Source organism: Triturus cristatus, chromosome 5_1, assembly GCF_964204655.1.
Source record: "Triturus cristatus chromosome 5_1, aTriCri1.1, whole genome shotgun sequence".
NCBI classification, from domain to species: domain Eukaryota; kingdom Metazoa; phylum Chordata; class Amphibia; order Caudata; family Salamandridae; genus Triturus; species Triturus cristatus.
Window position 1 is genome coordinate 184,450,385 of NC_140587.1, and position 21,743 is coordinate 184,472,127.

Here is a 21,743-nt window from a genome sequence, read left to right on the forward strand (position 1 = left end):
CCTCCCTTTTCCACAGGTGGAACACGCGCTAGTTGCAGCGCATTATAAAGAATCGGAAAATGGAAAAGTAACTATAATTCCGATTGGCTTTGTGAAGGCTGGTATGAACGTCCTCGGCCTTTACATGGTAAATATATGCATGGGAACCAGCAGTTTGGTATATTCTTTGAATGGTTGGTCCAATTTTTATTGAAGTATAAATAGAAAATAGTTAATCTATTTGACTTCCTGTCTGCTTTTTATACAGCCCTTCTGTAAACAGTAAAGTGGATGTCCAGTGAAACGAGTGCAAAAAACCTTGATGCCCTGATGAAATTGCCGAAAGATTAGTGGCAATGAAACATGTTGGCCTTCTTTAAAAAGGTTAGCGACATTTAGTGCTTTTACTTTGAGTGAACTCACTGGTTGAGAATAAAGGTTTTGATCTAACAGTGAGTTTTTACCTCAGTTTCACTTTTGCTCTGAACATCTTGTTCTTAGCAATCTACTGGGTTTCTTCACTTTCACTCTTTGCTTATGGGGACAGCAACGTTTTTCTGCTAAAACTATCTTTGTTCTCCATCTTTCGTTTTTACTGGACACTTCCTTCTTCTTTTATTGAGTTGGCAACCGATGATGACAAAACGTGGGCATACCAGCGAGAACCAGCTGGCAGCCTTCCTGGTGTTGCATACGTGAGGTGCCCTCTCATTTTCTCACATTTTTCTATTTTTCTATTGTTATTCTTCACGAGTTACACCACTTCTGGGTGAGCTGTGGCGATACACTTTCTGCAAGGTTTTGAAGGGTTGTATTGCAGATTATCTTAATCAACAAACTTAAGAGGTTCTAGGCCGGGCCAACTTTGTGGACATATTGCCAGTGGTTGGAACAAAGTCGCTCCTGCTATCAGTGGCTGGCCTAGGAATTGATATATCAATCCTCTTGATGCCATAGATTTTGAGTGGAGGGCAGCATGGCATTTTCCCTCTAGAGCTCCAATTTGTTATTAGTGGTTGGAGAAGATACCATCCAAGGTATGTCCTGCCTCATGAGTGGGCCCGGCGACCAGCTGCCTCAAGTCAGCGCTGTTCATCATATCATTCATGGCCAATGTGTCCGGGTCAGTAAGTGCCTCGAAATAAAATTTGAAATCACCCATAACCATGTAGGCATCTGTACATAGACCTTCTTCCAGTACATTACCAAGTGTGGCTATAAATGAATTTCTGGCTCCTGGTGGCCTCTACAGTAAACTTCCTTTGAAAGTGTGGTGTTGGGATACATAAAAATTAAAAGATAGCGCTTCACATGCCTCCATAGCGATGGGATGGAAGACTGCCTCGATTGACCCGTGATAGATCACCGCTAATCCCCCCCCTTTCTTGTGAGGCCTGCCTAAAGTGAAGCATAAAAATCCCAGAGGGGTAGCTTTCACTATATCTGGGCCTGAAGAATTATCCGTCCAGGATTCTGTGATGAAAGCAATTAATATTTCCTCTTCCTCTATAAGCCTTGCGCACTCCAGGTTATGCTTGACCAATGATCTAGCATTAAGCATTATGCATTTGAATATTTGGTCAGCGCCTCCCACTGGCCCTACCCTCTTATCTACCCTTGGAGAGATGGGATGCATAACAAATTTGGGGAGTGACCTTCTACATTGGGGGCATGCTTCAGGGAGGAGAACTGGCTGCGCATCCAAGGAAAGATAGATACACTCCCTGCCCCTGCCCGTGCCATTTAACTCCAGCAGTGTTGTTCTGTTGTAATAGCGATTGGGGGACTTACCTGGCTCAGGACTGCCAGGGGTCCTGGCACAGAGCGCGGGACAAGCGTAGACGGGCGCAGACGGGCTTGCCTTTGGCACGCTGGTGGTGTGGCGGTGGGTCGCCCGCTGCGCGCTCACGCCAGCCTAATTTTTAAACTCTAGGTGAGGGGAAGCCTAGTCTGCCAACCAAACCCTCCCCAAGATGGTGGCCCTTCGTGATTCAGAGCCAACTCAGCCCTCCAAAACTGCTCCCTGTACCAGCAAGAGACTTCGAGTAAATGCAGGTATTTTAAAAGCAGAAATCCATATATTATAAAAACAGTAGTTTTAAAAAAGAACTCAGTGCAAGTTTAAAAGCGGATTTAGTGCAACTTGAAAAAATATGCAAATAGCAAAGTGACTAAATGAAGGGAAATGCCTCTGTGTTCTCCCGGCTCAAGCCTCAGGAGAAGAGTGGTGCAGCAGCACAGGAGAGCTGGGCCAGGGTAGAGAGACTCATGGTCCTGAACAATCAAGGCTTAACTTCTCCCAGCTGCCTCAGAGTTTGTAGTGGGGTGCAAAGGTGTTTTCTTAAGTTTCCAATGCTTATCAGACAGCAGGCATTCAGGACATTTGTCAATTATCTGTTTCACATGCGCATCTATGGTGGGCCACCAATAGAGTTATTTTATGCACATAAACGTCTTGGTCCTACTCAAAAGCTGGTGTGCTTTGGAGTTAAGATTGCGCATTTTAGCTGGAGGAACATGTAGATTACTCCCTAATACTATCCTTTTAACAACCAAAAGTTCACTTGCAACCTGGATACGAGTTTTCAAATTGCCCTGCAAATGCCTGACTTCAGGCCAAGCTTGCACAATGTACTGACTGACTTTCTTTAGGCATCATCTTTCTGGTAGACATTTAACCAGTCATCCACCCTAAGCATAGCATTACACTCATGCACAGCATCAATTGAAGCAATACACTCAACATCGTCGACACCACACTCTTCATCAACCTCAGATAGTGGCCTGCGAGAAAGGCAATCCGGCATGAAGTTTTTCCCGCCTGCCAATAGTTTTATGGTTAAAGTGTATTTGTGCAATTTCAACACCAACCTAGTCAATCCTGCAGATGCATTGTTGTGAATGCCCCCTGTAAAGATGTAGACTAATGGATTGTTGTCTGTTTTTCTAGCTCAAATCTATGGTCCCGGACATACATTTTGAATTCTTGGATTGCCCAGATGCCAGCTAGGGCCTCATGTTCAAGTGTGCTGTATTGCTTTTCAAACTGTCTCTGCTACCTAGAGGCAAATGGGTTTGTCTTTTGTTGACCTCCCACCATTTGACTCAGGGCCGCCCCAAACCCCTGCACACTGGCATCAATGGTGATTAGAGAGGTGCAATCTTTACAAACACACTGAGAGCTGGTGCTTCTATTATCAAATCTTTTACTTTGTCAAAAGCAGACTGCATTACCTCGTACCACAGAAACCTCTGTCATTTCCTGTGCAGAGACCTCAAGGGCTCAACTGCAATTGCGTAACCAGACACAAACCGTGCATAGAACTCTGCAAGACCTTAGAAAGACCGCACAGCATCTTTGTCAGCAGGTGCAATTGCCTCGATGATGGCCTTAATCAGAGAAAACTTGGGTTTTATACCCGAGTCGGATATCATGTGAGTCCCAAATACTCCAACTCGTTGGTGGCAAATTTGCATTTGTCCCTCCTGATTGTCATACCTCTTTGCATTAATATGGATAGAACCTTCTCTAATGTGTGTTTGTGCTCCTCTAGAAAGTTAGCAAAAAACAGAATTTCGCCATGGTAAGTTTCTAAACCTTTGAGGTAGGCAAAAAGGATGTCCATGAGCTTTTGGAACATGTTGGCTGTTGATGTCAACCCAAATGGTAACCTCGAATATTTGTAGGCACCGAATGGTGTGACAAAAGTGGTCAGTCAGCTCCTGTGAGTCTTCGTCCAGAGCTACGTGGTGGTATGTCAACCTCAAATCAATGATCAAAAACCACTTTGCCCTGCCCAAATTAGCTAACATTTTCTGAATTTTGGAAAGGGGGTGGCAGACTTCCAAAATGCTAGCATTCAAGGTGCGCAAGTCAGTGCATTGCCTGACCTCACTTGATTTCTTGCAGGTGACTACGATTGGAGCTACCCACTGAGAAGATTCAACAGATTCTATAATTGCTTTGGGTACATGAATCTGTTAGCATCTGTTTTAGGTGTTCTCTGACACTCAAAGGAACTTGTTATACCTTGTGGACAAATGGAGGAGCCAGGCATTTGATCTTGATATGATGTACAAAACCCTTAACTGTCCCCACCTGTTCCCGGAACAGTTCCTTAAGCTTGAAAAAAATTGATTCGACCGGTTACTCCGCACTGCAGACAAGCCTCACCATGCTATCACTGACAGCCACAGGATTGTTTGAGCCAGGTATGAGGTACAACCCAATTTGTTAAAGGTCTTGCCACCCAATAATGTCCTTACCTTTAACAGCGATATACGCCTTTGTAACAGTCTTCCTGCCCAAACAATTCACCTTAGCTGTGAAAGAACCTAACATGTCAATATCTTTCTCACCAAATGCTTTGGGGCATTCAGTCAGTGGAATGAGTGGTTTGTGGCTTAGTGGACTAATGCATCCACTGCAGGGGTCTGTGTTCGACTTCATGGTCACAGGTTCAAATTCCTTTCTGGTCCACTCAGCCTATCATCCTTTCTGAGGTCAATAAAATGAGTACCATTGAATTGGGTAACAATAAACATCTTTTGGAGGTGAACGAGCGCTTTACAAATACACATGTTATATTATGTCTTTGCCCCATTTGTCCAAAACGTGGCGTCCCCGAGGATGGTGATTCATGAACCAGCATCCGCCATGGCCTGCAACAAAATATTATCAATATGAGCATTACAAGTGTGTCTTTTCATTGCTGTGCTAACAGCGTTACATTCTATGGTGAGTACCACATTATTGATGGAATCTATGCGCGTTCACTTTAGCATCAACATTACTGATTTGAGTAGGAGTTTTGCTACTCCTGCACACCACCTGAAAATGTCCAATTTTCTCACATGACAAACGTTTGCCATTAGCTGGACATCCTGCAAAGTTATTGACATGGTTCTTTGAACCACATGTATAACAGATTGCTGAGCCTTTCTTCATGTTCCCTTTCTGAACATGTCCTCTTCCTTTGGAATGCATTTTGCAAACAGACTCAGACTCTTGATTTGGAGTTATCTTTGAAATGTTATTGACTGATGCTTCAGCATTTAGGACTTTGGAAGAGATTAGTGATCTCCGAATGCTTTTCACTGGATCTAAAACCTCAGTGATAGTGGCATTGCAGCAACTAAGTCATCTCTCCTGAATTTTCTTGAAGGCACAGTTGAACATGAATTAGCAATGAATGTACTTGTCCAAATTTGGGCCAAACTCTCATGTAGGATCTACGATCCTGAGGGCCGACACATATTCTTCCACCCCTTCTTCACTGAGCTGCTTGCGTTTAAAAAAAAGTGTGCCATTCCAGCATGATAGTGGGCTCATCTGAAAACTGTTTATGTAGCTTTTCAATTTCCTCCACATATATATTCCAATGGTCATCACAAGACAGACCATAAGAGGCTGAAATCAGCAGCAAATTGTCAAATATTTGTTGTGCGGTTTGACCCAAACTGCAGAATAACAATCCAAATGTGTGTTCTGGGCTATAATTGCTCTCGTCGATAGCCACAAGATGATTCTCAAAGAGGTGACACTATTGTGCCCATTTATTAGTGGGTTTGCCAGGGCATGCCAGAAAAGGAAGTGGTTGAGAGATCTGTTGCATTGTAGCCATAGTCGCCAAAAAGAATCAGCAGTGAAGAATATGCATAAATATGGGCCAAGCTGTGAGTAAAGTGAACCAGTAAACTGACCTACAGATGCTAGAGAGCTTTGGAACTGTACCAGGAAATTGCACCAGAATGTTTAAACATATTAAAATGCAGCTTGAGCAGATAGAAACTGGAGTAGAAGGGGAGCGCTGACCAAAAATATCATCAGCGGCAATCTGTGACAAAATGACAAGGAAATGCAAGCTTGCCTGCCGCATTAACTACTGCACAAATTGGCCCAATCCAAAATGGCCACTGTGCGTGAGGTCACATGCAATGGAGCTGTAACATAAGCCAATAGTGGAGCACACAAGCTTGGAGGTCGTTTGCAGGCAATATGCGGCCATAAGAAGGACGTCGTATCCAGGCAACAGGAAATGCTGTTGTGCGCAAACGCTGTAATTGGGCAACAATGAACCCATGGAGGTACACATGCTCACCCAAAACAAACAAGCATTGGCGTAGCCAATAGGTCTTGCCTTTGGGACCTTATAAGTATTTAATTATGCAGCACAATATCCTTGGTGCAACATCAACTGTTGCACAACTAAACAATGTCCCAAAGGCAAGACCTATTGGCTATGCATTAAAGTCTGCCCTTTTGACTTTGCCAACACTGGGTAAAGAGCAGCAATCAATCAAGGACTTGCATTTGCGACCAATTGGCTTTGCCAAGGATTTTTATTGATGGTGTACGGTATATGTAGAGTATCCCCTACGATGTGCTGTATTGTTAAAGAGAAATGCATTTTTAAAAAGCCTATGACGTTGCTGGCTGAGTCATTTTGCAGGAAAGCGCACCAAGCATGCAAGAAAGCAGCATGGGGGAGCAGCACACATGAGGGTGCACATCACATAGGGGGTAGAGTTGAAGCACAAAGGTGAGACAGCAACATAGAGCGCTGGGAGGAAGAGAATCACGCACGGGGGACAGCTGAAAAAAGAAAAACAAAACTGGGGTTGTAGACGGCACATACGCATGAGAGAATACGGTAGGATTGCTTACAGTACTCAAATCACAAAGAAGTGCCAGACGATGCAGACGTGCCTAGTGGGGTGGAAAGGTAGCACAATGAGGACCAGCACAATGAAAAAGCATTCACGTCATCACATGATTACGGCAGACGCTCACACTGCAATGCCCACCTAGGGAACCCCAATATTCAGGAGTAAAGGTACTAAAAAAAATCAGTGCAGTTGCAAGAAGTGCCTCTTGAGTTAGTGAGTAGGACATGTGACCACACATGACCAGCTTATGAGACGTTCTACCAGGGGTGACCACTTTAACGCATTTGCCTTTTTCCTCTAAAACCTAGAGTGTGACGCTGAGACCCTGCCCACTTGTAACATCTTATGAGGCTAAACATGCTCATATAAAACATAAGTCGCTTTGACAGCATCCTGTAGTACTGCATAAGATATGCATAAAATAACGCTTGATATGGAACCATTTCAACTAGGCATGCATGATTACTGAAGCACCCTTTTGTTACCACTTTGAAGATTTTTATTGTTGACAAATGAGGTAACGGGTTCACCCAACTTTTAGAGCTTAAGGGAGTCATGGGGCAATATGTTAATCTACCCTACACTGCAAGGCATGAGCTTTAATTTTCCTAACATGAGTGAAGGGACAATAGAAAATAAAAAGTAAACTGTCACTGGTGTTTTCTTCTTTAATACAGAGTAAGCAAGATATCTCAAACAAGTAGTTTGGCATAACGAAATAGCAATAAACATTATTGTGCGGTGCATCACATATAAACACGGGAAATGTACCGCTGTCACATGATATTTGCAATTATTCAAAAATCCCGCAGACTTAAAATGCCAGTTAGAACCGTCTTGGTGCCATTAGCAGAGCGTTAACTTACCTCGCTGTGATGTCACACTGTGCCCCGTTTTGTCATCGTCAGGATTACAAGGCCCCCCACACGATTGCACATACAGTTGGTGGTAAGAGATGTACTTGTTATGTTATTTTAAGGTTTTCTTGTAGAGCGCCAACATCACTCGGAAGGAATACCCCAGCACTGAAACACCCCAGTCGATGTTACCTATTGTGTAATAAGACCCCCTGAAAGTCACTGACTGCCCAAACACACGTTAAAATTAAGCCCCTGGAAAGGAGGGGGGTGGGGGGGTAAGAGTGGAAGAGAAGAGAAGAGGCAGCCAAGGGAAAGAGCAGGAGAGACGGAAAGAAGGGGGAAGGAAAGCATGGGAAAAGGAAGGCAGGTTAAGATGAGGACGGGCGTGTGACAGGAGGCAATAAACCAAGTAGTAGGGGTGGGGGGAGTGTGGTCCAGAGCACACATAGCGTTTCCCTTGCGGGAGCGAGCAGAGGGAAGCATCTGTTTGAAAGTCAATTACAAACAGATGGTTTCAATGTTCGCTCCCGCAAGGGAATCCCCAAACGTGCACGGGTTGCCATTGAGCAATGCAATGAGTGCACGTTTTTGGGCGAAAAACCAAATCGATTTCAAGAGGTCTCCTCCTATGCAGTGCATGCGTGGTACGTAGGCGAGACCTAAAAATTACCCAGTTAGGCGACTGCACCTCAAATCTTGATCTGAAGTGAGGTCAGGGCAGGCTGGGTTAGCAGTGCAGCGCGAACTATGGGGAGTGACGTTGGTCCAGCGTTGACGCTGCGACTGCCGAGGGACACAGAAATGAAAGAAAATTTCCCAACTATGAAGGTGCCAAGGCAGCGTCAGTGCAGGATCGTCACCAAAAAGCAGTGAGTAGAATCCAGGCAGGAACAAGTGGTAAATCTCTTTTATTGAAGTCCATAGGCAAGGCCCATGAAAAGCAGCGACCAGCTGGCCACGATTCCTGCATGAACTGACTAACCATGCTGGAATCCACGTCTGTTGTTCTAACTGTAAGCAGGAAGGATTTTCAAGAATATATATGCTACAACAAAAGTAGACAGCACGAGATGCACATGAGCTGCAACTAAATACATCACAGTACTACAATGATGCTATCCCTTCAGGTGCCTCTATTCCCCGATATCCTGTAGATAGACAAGTGAGCTGCCAGACAACACATTCAGGGCACATATTTAACCCTATTTTGCATTCGCAAATGGTGTAAATAGGTAAATTCGTCCATTAACAAATCCAAAGTAGCCTTTCAAGATGTATGAACGGCTTTGGAAGCCTATTTTAGGTAATGGATATCTTTTGCAATTGCCTAAAATTGCGAATACAAATAGGGAAGTTCAACTCTTGATTTTCTAAGCACATGTACCAAGCATTTTCTAAATGCAAACTGTGCATTTAGGAAATGCTATTACCATTGAATCCAAGTAGATGGTAACCATGTGCAATTTTTGAAAATGCACAAAAAATGTATTTTTCAAAGCGCCATGTAGCGCACACATACCCCTAGGGCGTATGGGTGCTTTACATTTGCACATTTGTTTTTTGGGTGCTTCAGGTGGGCCTCTGGGCAACCCTGGTTTTGCATTACCTAATTAGCGATTACCAATTAGGTAATTGTAAATTAGCTGATGCAAAACCATTTGCACCTAGTATACAAGCATTTGCAATGCAATCGGTCTCGCAAATATGTGTGTTTAATCTATTGGAATTGTAAATGACAATGCCTTTTATTTATGTCTTAAAAATCAAAACATAAATAAAAGGCTTTGTCATTTACAATGCCAATAGCTCAAACTCACGTAATTGCGAGACCTATTGAATTGCAAATGCTTGTTTTGCAAGGTCTTCAGGCTCCTGGAAGCAATAGATAAGCCTTAGAAAATCCAAATCCCAGGAATGCTGCCTGCACTGCCCCTCTCACCATCCCCCATAATATTTATAGGTTTCCATGCCTGTAAAGAAACCAAAACACAGTGCTAGCCTTTACGGAAGGGGTGATAGACATCTTTTCACTTTCAGGCCACCCTGTGGAAGCGCGAGTCCTCCTCTGGGAAAAGTGTCTATAAAAACAATAGGAGACACCTGGAAGGGCTATAATTGCTGCCGTTTAAAGCCAATAAATCACATGCTTGTTGTGCGGACAGCCACGAGCACCTTTGCGCAGTTACTATATTGTGCAGTAACATCTTTTACACTAAGGCATTCATGTGGGAATTGTGTGCCTTCTTATTAATTGAAAAACGTGGTTCGGAAATTAAATTTCTGAATATTTCTGGCTGAACCCAGATGTTTCCTAATCGGTCAGCGCTGGACAGCGGTTAAAGTGCATCCAAATGCCCCGCTAAATTGAGACCTTTGTGTGCAGGTCTTTCCTCCTTGTATTGAAAAGTTGATGTATGGAGCGCACAGGAGTGTGACAAAGCTCCATGACGCTGAAAAGTGTATTTATTTGCCAAGCAGTACTTCCTTCCTCTAGGTTCCCCTTTAAAATAGTCTACTCCCGCTTCATCTAGTGCTGGTGCCCCGAGAGGGTTTTTAGGTTGAGCATTAAAGACCTCCTGTATATAGTTTAGTATATACTTATTATATACTTATATGTGTATGTACTTTGTGGGCTCTGGAGATCAGCCCTAGGACTTGTCCGCTTCGGGACATTTTTCTGTTCAACTGTCTCTATTTAACTGTCTTTATAGAAAACGTCCAGCAGAGGTCAGTAAAATACCAGAATTGCTTTCTGCTGTGGGACATTCTTTATTTTCTTTTTCTGGCAACTGCCTCTATTTAATTATCTTGATAGAAAAGAGATTCCAGTACATTATTAGCCTTCCCCGAGCCCCCTTAGACAATAATATTTTGTTTAAATCTTGTATTTTCAGTGATATGACCACCAAAGGCCCTGATTTAAATTATAAACAGAGCTTTGGACGATACCATTTCCCGCTTGAAGGCAATATTTCTCTTCATGTGTTCCCATACCTGGCGTGTCACGCAGTTTGGTCCTTTCTTTCCCTCCATGTTAAAGAAGAGTAGATGTTTCAGCACCCAGGCTAATGTGCTGCATTTCTAAATACACATAAGGTCCCAAAGGCGAGACCGATTGTATTGCAAATGCTTGTTCTCATGATGTGAGCACAAATGTTCCACTGCGACCTTGTAGTCTGTTTGACTTATGCTGCCCACAGCTCAGCTTCCAATCATAACATGATGTGAACAAGGCCGCAATTCACCTATAGGCAGCAGGCCAGGCCACAGCAGGCTACTGTGACACTTTAAAAACTACAAATATGTAGAACTGTAGCCACTGAACTTTCCTTCCATTTACCTTGTTCAAAGATTAATTAAAATAGCAGCATCCTACATATTATTATTTTATATATGAATTGGCTCTTGCGTTTGGCTATGTGTAATCAAATCAATTGACCCTTATTTTCAGTATTTTCTTCTGGAAAACAACTGCCACAGTAGGCGATACCTACTTACATAATTCTTCCTCCATACAATTATTTAAGTTGCAGAGACTCCTCATCCAATAAGTGTTTTTTACTGGAAGCAGAAGCCCTTGCATTTTTTTGCATGTCTAAAGCTGTCACTTTCTGAAAACAGCTGCAAAAACAACAGTTGATGGACAGAATGCAGAACAATGTCATACATTCACCCCAGTACAGAGATCTGGGCCTAAATCCATCATTTTCTTGCTCACCATGCCATTCCAGTTTGAACCCAGCCATACACAAATCAGTCTTGAACCTGTGCCTCATGGGAACAATCCAGACCGAACTGCCAAGCCAGGTCCTCCCTGGACTGGAAACAAGCATCCTAGGACCGGTTTCGGGTTTCACATCTCTTCAACCAGGATAGGTTGATTCCAGTGGCATGGAGAGCACAGGACCCTCGTCTGGGCATACCCGTTCCACTCGGGGTGAAAAATGCAAAAACAACATTTGATGGACAGAATGCAGAACAATGTCATAGATTCTTCCTAGCACTTATGGCTCCCAAGATGTGACCCTTTCAATGGCTAAATGTCCAGAGACTACTGTACTCCCTGGTGCCCCTGCATCTGCTGATAAATTACCTCCATAACAAATCTACAACAACTGGTAGATTTCAAGGTATGGGCAACGATCCTTACCAAATACTCAAGGGACACCTAGGTTAAACTGACACCCTAGAAAGCCACTGTCCCCACCAAATAGCCCACTACCTTCTGGGCTTGAATGCGTTGATTGGACCCACCAACTGAAGGGCACCAATGACCGAACAGCGTATCATTCCATTGGACCCCTGGGAAACCCATATAAAGAAGAATTTTAATTACTCCGATGGTGGGCTCCATAGGTCTGTGGGTGGTGGGTACACTGACAACATTGGACATCTTATGGGTTTTATAGCAGGTGTCCAGGGCGCATTTCTCAATATATATGAAATCAATTTACTGCAAACCAAAACTACAGTACCATTGGTGTGGTCTTTGAAATAACTCTGAAAAGCCTTCGAGGTAACTCCCTAGAGACGTCTGAGGGAACAGACTTTAGGTTTCACCCAAATCATAACACGAGGTTCTATAGAAACACTAATGGTGTCTCCATATTCTGCCCATGGAAAAATATTGAGGATTTTAAACAGAACTATAGCACCTAATGCTTAAGACCTATAAATGTTTTGGGGGATTTTAGCCCTGGACCAGAAGAAGCTAAGCAATCTCTATTACTAGCTATTTTTAATTAAGTGTTGTACTTTAACCTACCTGTAAAAAAAATCACTTTCCTAAGAAATTTCAGGACTTTGAGATTCTTATCCTTTGTTTGATCTCCACCATATAGGACCTCACACCACCACAGCTCTGAGCCATGGCCTCTGGACATAGCTAATCTAAGACAGTGCATTAACCACCCGAGTTTTATGCTGTTGTTAATATCCCCTGAAATGCTGGGCGCACATGGATCTCTATAGGACGTTTTTATCTTGCCTAGGCCTGCCATGTAAATGGCGCCCTTGAACCTTACACCCTGTGCAGCTGCATCTGTCACACTGTCCTAAAGACTGTACTGTCTCCAATCCAGTTCTGTCCCACAAGAGGAGTGAAGTTTTCTTCAGTCTGCTTCCTCCTTCATCAATTCTGTCTTCAACCTGGAATCGTCTTGGAGCAATGAAGCAGCAGGCTATGTCTTCCCACTACCAAAAAGGCAACCTGCATTGCCTATGAGACCTGCCTTTGACAGACAGTTCATTGAGCAATCCAATGATGCCAAACGTTTCCATAGAGAGTAACCTTGGCCATAGGCCATCATAGTATTTGAATGGTATTGTCTTCCTGCACCTCTAATTGTATGTATAACACAAATGTTGCTAAGACGGTTTGTGTAATCACTTGTGTTACACAGGGACAGATGCATCCAGCATTTTTCCAGTCACTTTGTACCGGAAAAATGCATTTTGATATGTATTATTTCCCAATTGTGATTCAGTAACATGTTACCGAATCGCAGTTTAGAATTGCGAATATATACCGATTCAGTATTAGGAAGGGGTGTGTTTAGGGCTTCCCTTACTAATACCGAATCGCAGTAGTATGCAAGAAGGTTTAGCAACCGAAATGCGGTCCCTAAACATTCGCATTTTACCTCCTCCTTCAAATTGTTGGTAAGAATCCCCAAACAGGATGGGGACCCGAAGGCACCCCATTCCCCTTTGTAAATGTTTTTTTAAAGTTTTCTATGAGCAGGCAAGTCCCATTGACCACTGCATACTCTTAAAAAAGGAAAAGAAAACTTATCATTTTTCTTTTTTTAAAAGCAACCTGATTTCCTTTGAGGAAAACGGGCTGCATTTAAAATAAATGATTACTTTTTTAAAAAGTAATCGCAGATATGGTGGTCTGCTGACCCCAGCAGGCCACCATCCCTGTGATTTTAACGATTCCTTATGAATCGCAAACTCCGACCTACCTAATTGCTATTCATGAGGTATGTCGATTTGCGGCCCAGTAGGAATCGCAAATGAGTTTCATACATTAGTTATAGCAATAACCTAATTGCAATTCGCAGAAAATCACAATTAGATAATCGCTATTCCTAATATTGATACATACGGCCCATAGTATCTAACTTATACCTCATTGACGAGGCCTAACAAGGCAGACACCCGTCTGAGCTGTGTGTGTTCCATGCTGGAGGGGGCTTGCCTGGAAATTTTGGATTAACTGCTCGCATGAGGTGCAAGATCAGTACTGATTTGCGTAAGGCAAGCCTCTGTCTAAAGTTGCACAGTGACAAAAAAAATGAGAGGCGTCTTGGTGCTGGTGTAAATGGAAGTGTTGCAGCCTATATCACGAGCCTATGTTAAGGCGAACAGCCAGGTCTTTAGTTCTTTCCTAAAGATTTGTCTATTTGATTGAAATCGCATGGCTGTTGGCAGTTTATTCCACAGCTTCGCTGCGCAGTAAGAGAAGGTTCTTCCACCCCATCTCACTCTCCTAATCCTATCAATGTGGAGAAGACCCAACGTGCTGGATCTTAATGAGCGGACTGGGATATAGGGCCTGAACATTTTTTGAATGTCTTTAGCTCCCCCACCATAGAATGCTTTGTGGACCAGGCACAAGGCCTTAAAATCCACCCGTTGCTGAATGGGAAGCCAATGGAGAGCTCTGATTCCAGCGGAAGTTGGTTGACCTCTCGGTATATTTAAGAGTAACCTCGCGGAGGCATTCTGCAATGACTGCAACCTGCTCATCTGGAGTTTGTAAGTCCCCAGCAGCAAGCCATTGCAGTAATCCAACTTAGATAGCAGGAGAGCCACTACCACTGTCTTTTGTAGTTCCTTCCCAATGAAAGGAAAGATCTTTTTCAGAGTTTTGATTAAAAAGAAACAAGAGGAGGTAAGGTTATTTACCTGAGCGGAGAAATTTAGTTGGCAATCAAAAATAACTCCAAGGTTTCTGACCTTAAAGACAGGGCTGGGGCATTCCTCTGCTCTCATTGGCCACCAGGAATCATTCCACAGGGGTCGCCACTGGCCAAACTCAGTGACCTCCGTCTTATCCGTATTAATTTTTTGGAAGCTATGGTTCATGCAGGTCATAATCTCTTCAATTACAAAAAACAGTGGTCCTTAAATGACTTGAATAGGGATGAAAATAAATATAGTCCAGAATCGGTACTATATTAAGGATGTCCAGCCGGACAACCAATTTAATTCTTCAATAAAACAATGCAGATATGCAACAACAAAATACTTATGGGACACAGTCCTGTATCCGCTAAGAACAATGACATTTACAAAACACACAAAGACATTTCAGGCAAGACAAAGGAGCTTATTTACATTATCCAATGTTTTAAACTTTCAGAACAGCAATTGCACTTTTTTACGCAATGGATTGATGTGCATGCTGTTTTAACTAAGGTCGACGACGTTTCGATCCTGTTAAGAGGATACTAGGATCATCTCCAGGACAGTGATATGTACAGGCCTGATTGTTAAAGAAATTGCCTGTGGGAGAAACAAGGGGTGATGTAAAGAAAAAGATAAGCGGTGATTGGAAAAAGGAGAGAGAGAGAAGATAATTAGAGCTGTAAAATGGCAGCTACGATATCGGGGAGGAGTGCGGTACACAGCTAGGTGATCCCATGGAGAACGCACCTTGATGTAAGTTTGACTACAGGGGTTCTCCTTTACTCCCCCTCCCATGGAGTACATGGAGTTTAGGTTGTAGGGTACTTTTCTGACCCATATACATACAGTGGAGAGTGGTCTCTCCACCGCTGATTCCATTTAACCAATAACTTGGTAAGAGTGGAGCCCGTTTCTTGGTAATATACTTAGGTCCTAATGAATGCCGAGTACCTCTGTTGACATTAGGCAGAAACATGTCGACCCACTTTCAGACCAATGACTACACGGCGAGGGGATAATAATTTCTCCCAATTGCGCCGTACACTTGTTTTTATAAACCATATAGTTTCCTTAACCATTAAATAGAGAATGAGGTTACTATAATGGCTTTTAATTTCACGTATTCACTTTGGGCCCCTCTTAGTTAGAAGTGCATCCCTGTCGTCAGGTGTATGCCCGCCCTCTATCAAACCAAGTTTTTAGAGGGCGGGGACTGGCCGATGATGAAGCATGACACCAGGTGGTGTGTGAGGCCAGTCCGTAATTTTTAGTGAGATGTCCACAGTCACATAACACTACTCAGCTGTTCTCTAGGTCATTCTGATAGGAGCGGCCCCTTTTGTGTATATCAAGTTGTGTTGGAGGCAGGCCGTCTCCTATCACCCTAATAAGCCTCTAGTTCCCTCCCCCAGCGAACCTGGGGTTAGTGTGCATTGACTGCATACCCTCCCAATGCAGGCTCTGCTCCCTCCCCTCCAAAAATGAGGCTAGGAGGGACAGAGCCAGACCCCCAATCCCTACCTCCCACTGTACTAACACCGTGTGATTCACGGTGTCAAAATCCACCGATAAATCTAGTAATACAAGAACTGCTTTACCCCCTCTATCGACTATTCCTCGAATCTCCTCAGCTGCCACAATTAAAGCTGAATGGTTAGATCGAAAACCATGTTGGGTCAAGTCCACCAAATAATTAGTGTCCAGATATTCCGTTAATACCTTATTCATCGACTTCTCTAGAATTTTGGCCGCTACAGGCAAACTGGCAATCGGACGGTAGTTGTTAGGCTCCATAGGATTTAAGGTAGGCTTTTTCAGAATAGGCTTATTCGTAGCATTCATCCAGCAAACTGGATAGCTACCTGACTCCAGCACTTGGTTTATTAGCGGGGTCAGTTTGTCTCCGATTATACTAGCGGCCAGATTCATCACCGTGGCAGGGCAGGGATCTTTAGGTGATCCCGATTTTATAGAGAGGAGGAGTTTATAGACCTCTTCTTTTGTGATTGCTGGAAAACTAGTTAGCTTCACATCTAGTATGTCTGCCTCCATTTGTGGTAGATCTGGCTTGTCTGGGCCCATTCGAACTTTCAGGAGGTTATCATATATTATTTGGACCTTGTTCTGGAAAAATGTGGCTAGTTTGTTGCACATACTTTGGTCTGGTTGAAAAATGCTTGCCTACTGAGATTTAGAAAGAAGACTAACCATTCTAAAAAGCTCCCTAGAGGAGTTACCAGCTTCCTCAATTTTAGTGGTGTAGAATGATCTTTTTGCGGCAATAATTGCCTCTTTATACTGTTGGAGAGCAAGATTATAAATTATTTTCTTATCTTTACCATAATCTTGCCTCCACAAACGCTCCGCAGTTCGACACTTTACTTTTAAACCCTTCAACTCTGGGTTATACCAGGGAGACGAGGGCTTAAGTCTCCTGACTGTTGACCATTTTTCCGGAGCCACACAATCAGTCGCTGTCCGGAGCCATTCATTACACCCAGAGGCTGCCTCATTGTTATTTTTAGCCAGCGACAAGGGGACTTGGCCAAGAGCTGCTATCAGATCTTTGGCTTGGACTTTGTTCCAGCGCTTGGTCTTTACCTTAACTGGTTTTGCTTGTATTTGATGAATTAACAGCGAAACCCTAATATTAAAATAGATCGCATAGTGTTCCGTCCATGGAAGAGGTACCACTCTTGACATAGTCGTCTCAGCGTTGTTAGAGAAGACGCCGTCTAAAATGTGGCCGGTCTGGTGGGTAGGTTCTAGAACTAACTGGGTAAAACCAAAAGCTGCCAGATTGTCTAATAGTCTGCCTGTGTCTGAGTTATCAGTGAGTTCCAGGTTATAATTGAAGTCACCAAGAATGATAAAAGGGTGGGGGTCTATGTAAGATTCCAGGTGTGTCATTAAAGCCTGTGAAAACGAGGCCTTAGGTCCAGGAGGACGATAAATTAGGAGTCCCTGAAGATTAAAAACATTGTTTAAATTAATAGTAAAATGCAAAGCTTCTGCCGGCAGATCCCTAATGGTATCTACTCGCACTTTTAGGTGCTCTCGATGAATAATCGCTATACCCCCCACCTCTACCTTCCTCCCTGTCCTGTGAGGTGACTGCGTAGCCCTTTGGCAGCACTATATTCCAGTCTGGACTCGAGGTATTGTCTGTCCATGTCTCGGTAAGAAAGATTAAGTCCGTATTCGTGCTTTGGATCAAGTCTTCAATCTGATATTTATGTTTCCCCAGAGAGCGTACGTTTACCAAGACGCATTGCATATACTGTTCCTGAACTGGCTTAGGATTTCTATGTTCATCTTGCCTAGACAGATTACTGGGCATATTTCCTGTGTCTCTGTCCTTTAAAGCTCCCGACCTCTCAGCATTTGGACATCTCACTCGGAAGGAGCAATTGGGGCAGACAAGCTCGTCTGGATTCTTATCGTGCAGAGCCATGTCATGTAATTTACAAGGCTCTAAATCTAGGACCAACACCTGTTGTCTACTATAGGTCCCGGGTTTCCAACAACCAGTGGTTCTGGCGCTGGTCTCGCTCCAGGCGCCGACGGGCGCAGACGGGCATGCCTTTGGCGCGGCCGCCCCAGTGCATTTTAAATACTTTCCGGTGCTCAAGACAACTAGCGCGCCAACCCCTGTGCGATGCGGACCCGCTAACATCCGGGTTCCACCAGAGGCGAGGGTATGCCGAGATATGGGTCTCCTGCTCACTGTGTAACAAGCTCCAAGCTATATCTCACTGGCAAGACCGAAACCAGTCTGAGGTGGATTCTGTTCCCTTCCAGAGGGGGTCTTGCTTGGCCATTCAGAAAGGAATATTCCATGAGCTGCAAGGTTAGTACTGATTGATATAAGGCGGGTCATTGTCTACAGTGGCACAGTGGGCAAAAAACTGTGAGTTGGAATGCTCCTCCGAGTGATTGCCCGTGGTTTTGATTATTTGCAAGCATTCCTCCCATCACCTCCTGGGTTTTGGAATGCAAGTTCTAAATGAGGCCTTAAGACTTAAGTATCACTAAGAGATCAAAATAGCTGTCTCACCAACAAATGTCTGACCATGTCAGGACAACATACCTCAGCCGACCTCACACTAACAAACAACTATGATTGACCAACCTTCCAAACAGTGACACTGCAGATATTGATACTTAATGACGGAAACTGAGGTCTCTGTGTCCAAACTCCTAAACTTACTGCCAACTTCCCATTTGACTTCCACCATTTTCTCATTGAAAGTCCGGGCAGATATCAAATGCACAGGCATGCATCGCAGGTGGTGGTTGTGAGCACATTCCACAGATTGGAAAATGAAAGAAACATAATGAACTCTAATCCCCTAATTCATTTGCCAGTGGCATTGCAGTCTGTCATTTAATAGGGTACCTTTGGTATTTATCTTCACGTTGTTTCCTGGCACCTTGCCATTTGTTTTCTTTGTGGCTTCGGTGGCTTCTGTGGTGGCTCTAGTGGCTTCGGTGACTTCCCCGGCAGGTAAAACATCTATGGTTCTCCCCGCATCAGTGATTTCAAAAACCTTTTCTGTTTCCTCCTTAAGGATGGATTGACCTTAGGAAATGGAGAAAATAAAAAATAAACATCAATGAGCTTTTCTTAAGGGGCTGTGTGTAATGACCTCCATATATAGCCAAGTCTCCCCACTGGTGTACTGCACCATGAACACTGCTCCTCAATGTTATGGCAAGACAGGAGGCTAGCATTATGCATACAACTGGCATTCACCACCTTCTGAGCAGCAACTATTAAAAGCTCTAATAACAGAACACAACCACATCACAAAGTAAAACAGAACTCTCAAGTCCATATAAATGCCTTTGACTCCTATGATCTTCCTCTTTTGTTTGCTGCTTCTGAACAGAAAAGTATTTCTCAGTATCACTTCTCTTCATTCAGGTTTGGTTCACGTAAACTTGGACATTTCATGGTTTCGTACAAAGACCCAAGTAACTTGTTTTTAGTTGCCGGTTCTGAAAACCCTTTACTGTGCATCCTACCAATAACAATGACACTCTCAAGAAGGTGGGGAGCCATCCTGAATGCTACCTTTGACAAAGGACAACGAGTAAGGAAACAACCAAGGCTCCGCAGAAGACTGCGTAGAACAAGTACTGGGGTACAAGTAAACAACAACTGTTCAGTCAGCCATAGTTGCTTACACACACCAGTGTAGTGACATCTCTTCTACCTGATCGATTATATGGAAGGGAACAACATTTATTTTGGGTGTCAATATTGCCCCATTAGAGTCGTACACCTAGTTATGGTGGTAACTCAGTAACAATAGATTCAACAACTAATACTATAAGCAGATGTGTGTCCAAGGCCACTATGCTGCTAGGGCCAAGTTAGATATCAGCCTTGTAATCAATTGCTACTAAATGTAGGGCAAGACTTACAAACTTTTTGCACTGGGGTTGTGACACATAAGTGACGTAAACCTGAGCAAAATGGGTTTTGTTTCGATTCCCTTTCCAGCGCAAAACATGTTTTGCACTAGAAAGTTGGCTGAAAGTCTGCACCAAGGGAGCATTCCTGTGCAACCACTCATAGATTTTGACGCAAAACCCTATCCACTAACAATAGTAGACAGAGTGTTGCACCAAAATATAACACCACGTGAAAGCAGGCATTGAAAAGGAAAAATACTTGTATTTCTCCTAACTTTTCTAACTGTGCATGTGTGCTGTACTGTACAGAACACATACAATGCATGGAAAAACTTTACATTTCTCTAGGCATAGTGTTTTGTACTTTAAGACTCAAGCAGTCACATTTGCACTATGTTGCAAAGGTGTGTGCGTGGCACTCAGCAGCTTAATTGTGTGCCAGTGTTAGGGAGAGTGCAGAATAGTGACATATCTCAGTAGATATAGCACTTTCCTGCACTCTTCCTGTCACATAGTGCAGCGCAGAACCTTTGGGTGCTGCGCTGTGTTGTGTGACAGTTTTGTAAATCTGCGCTATAGTGTGTAACAATGGTTGTGGCTCAAAATTTATGGGAAAAATCACAGGCAAGAATCAAAGCTCCCACCTCTGTCAGTAATTCACCCATGGGGTTGGCTCTTAGTGGTGTCTCTCTGCATGTCGTCAAATCACTGCCCACCTAGAAACTCTGGGTCCTGGTCGGGCAATCCCTCTCAGGATTCTGTGCATCCATGTGCCCAAGGAAGATGGACTGCTCCACATGACGAATGTTGGGTAATCTGTCTAGGGTTGGCTCAACAATGCCTGGGGCCTGGCTGTTCAATCCTCGGGTTGCCTCCGGTCTGGTCCTTCAGGCTGGTTGGACTGGATTATTAAGGTCACTACCTCCAGAGGTGATGTTCGACCCCTACCACCCATGGTGGATTTTGCAAGGCGGAGGCTATTATTAGAGACCGTATCGAATCAAACCAAAAATGAATTCCTACTGGAAGGTTCCACTCTTTCATAGACTCCCAGGCACATACGTTCCAGGCACATACAGCCAACTTATCAGACAGCTCCCCGGTCAGACAAGAACTCGCTACCCCATCAGCTCGTGCATCATCCTTCCTTCTGGGAAGAGATGCATTCTCAGTTTCCTTCCAGTGCAAACATGTGGTTTGCTTGGTGATCAGCTAGCTCTGGCTGCAGTCCTCAAACTCAGTTATACGCACTCACCAGTGCTTAATTTGAGCCGGTGGTTTTGGGTACTCAGTACCAGCACCTAATTGTCAACATGGGCACTTGTGACTGTCTGCCACAAGGTGGCGCTGTCTGGCTAATTTAGAAACGAGCACAACTACATTCAATTATTAATTCAATATACATTAAAAGTGACTACTACCTGCTGCCAAGCCATTGTTTTAGCTTTGGGGGTCTGGAATTGTCTGAACTGTCACACTTGTAGGAGTGTGATGGTTAGTACTTGTATTGTTACTATCATTGGCAACAAGGCTGGGACAATGTGTGGTGCAAGCTGCAGTGGCCTCCTGATGAGATTCCTGGCGCGTATGTTTTCTTACAAAGTAAGCACTGGCACTCACACGTATCTGGAGGGAAGGGGGCATACTAACTCTACAGCCTTTCAGGTAAATAACAAGCTGTTATGTTAACCATCTGCCTTGGCATGCTGTCAGACCGAAATTACACTGCATTTTTTGGCACGAACATAAACATGGGCTCGTCTTTCCTCTGTAGCATCAAACACTGCCACCTGCAGGATGGGAGGCGTCAGGTCCGGTCTCAAGACAGAAGAGTTCTTTCAAAACAGTGAGTGTGCAATTAATTGCCATACGTTTTCCGGTTGGAATAGGGAAGTTTTG

At 43.8% G+C, this 21,743-nt stretch overlaps 1 protein-coding gene across 1 annotated transcript in view; it reads right to left on the bottom strand.

Annotated features, from left to right (window-relative positions):
- Positions 1-21,743, bottom strand: part of LOC146830619 (lymphocyte antigen 6D-like) — a 70,096-nt gene that overhangs the window by 42,183 nt on the left and 6,170 nt on the right. The window contains exon 2 of the mRNA XM_085604061.1: positions 18,823-19,005. Within this exon, the coding sequence (XP_085460187.1) occupies positions 18,823-19,005 (183 nt within the window). The remainder of the gene's footprint in view (positions 1-18,822; positions 19,006-21,743) is intronic.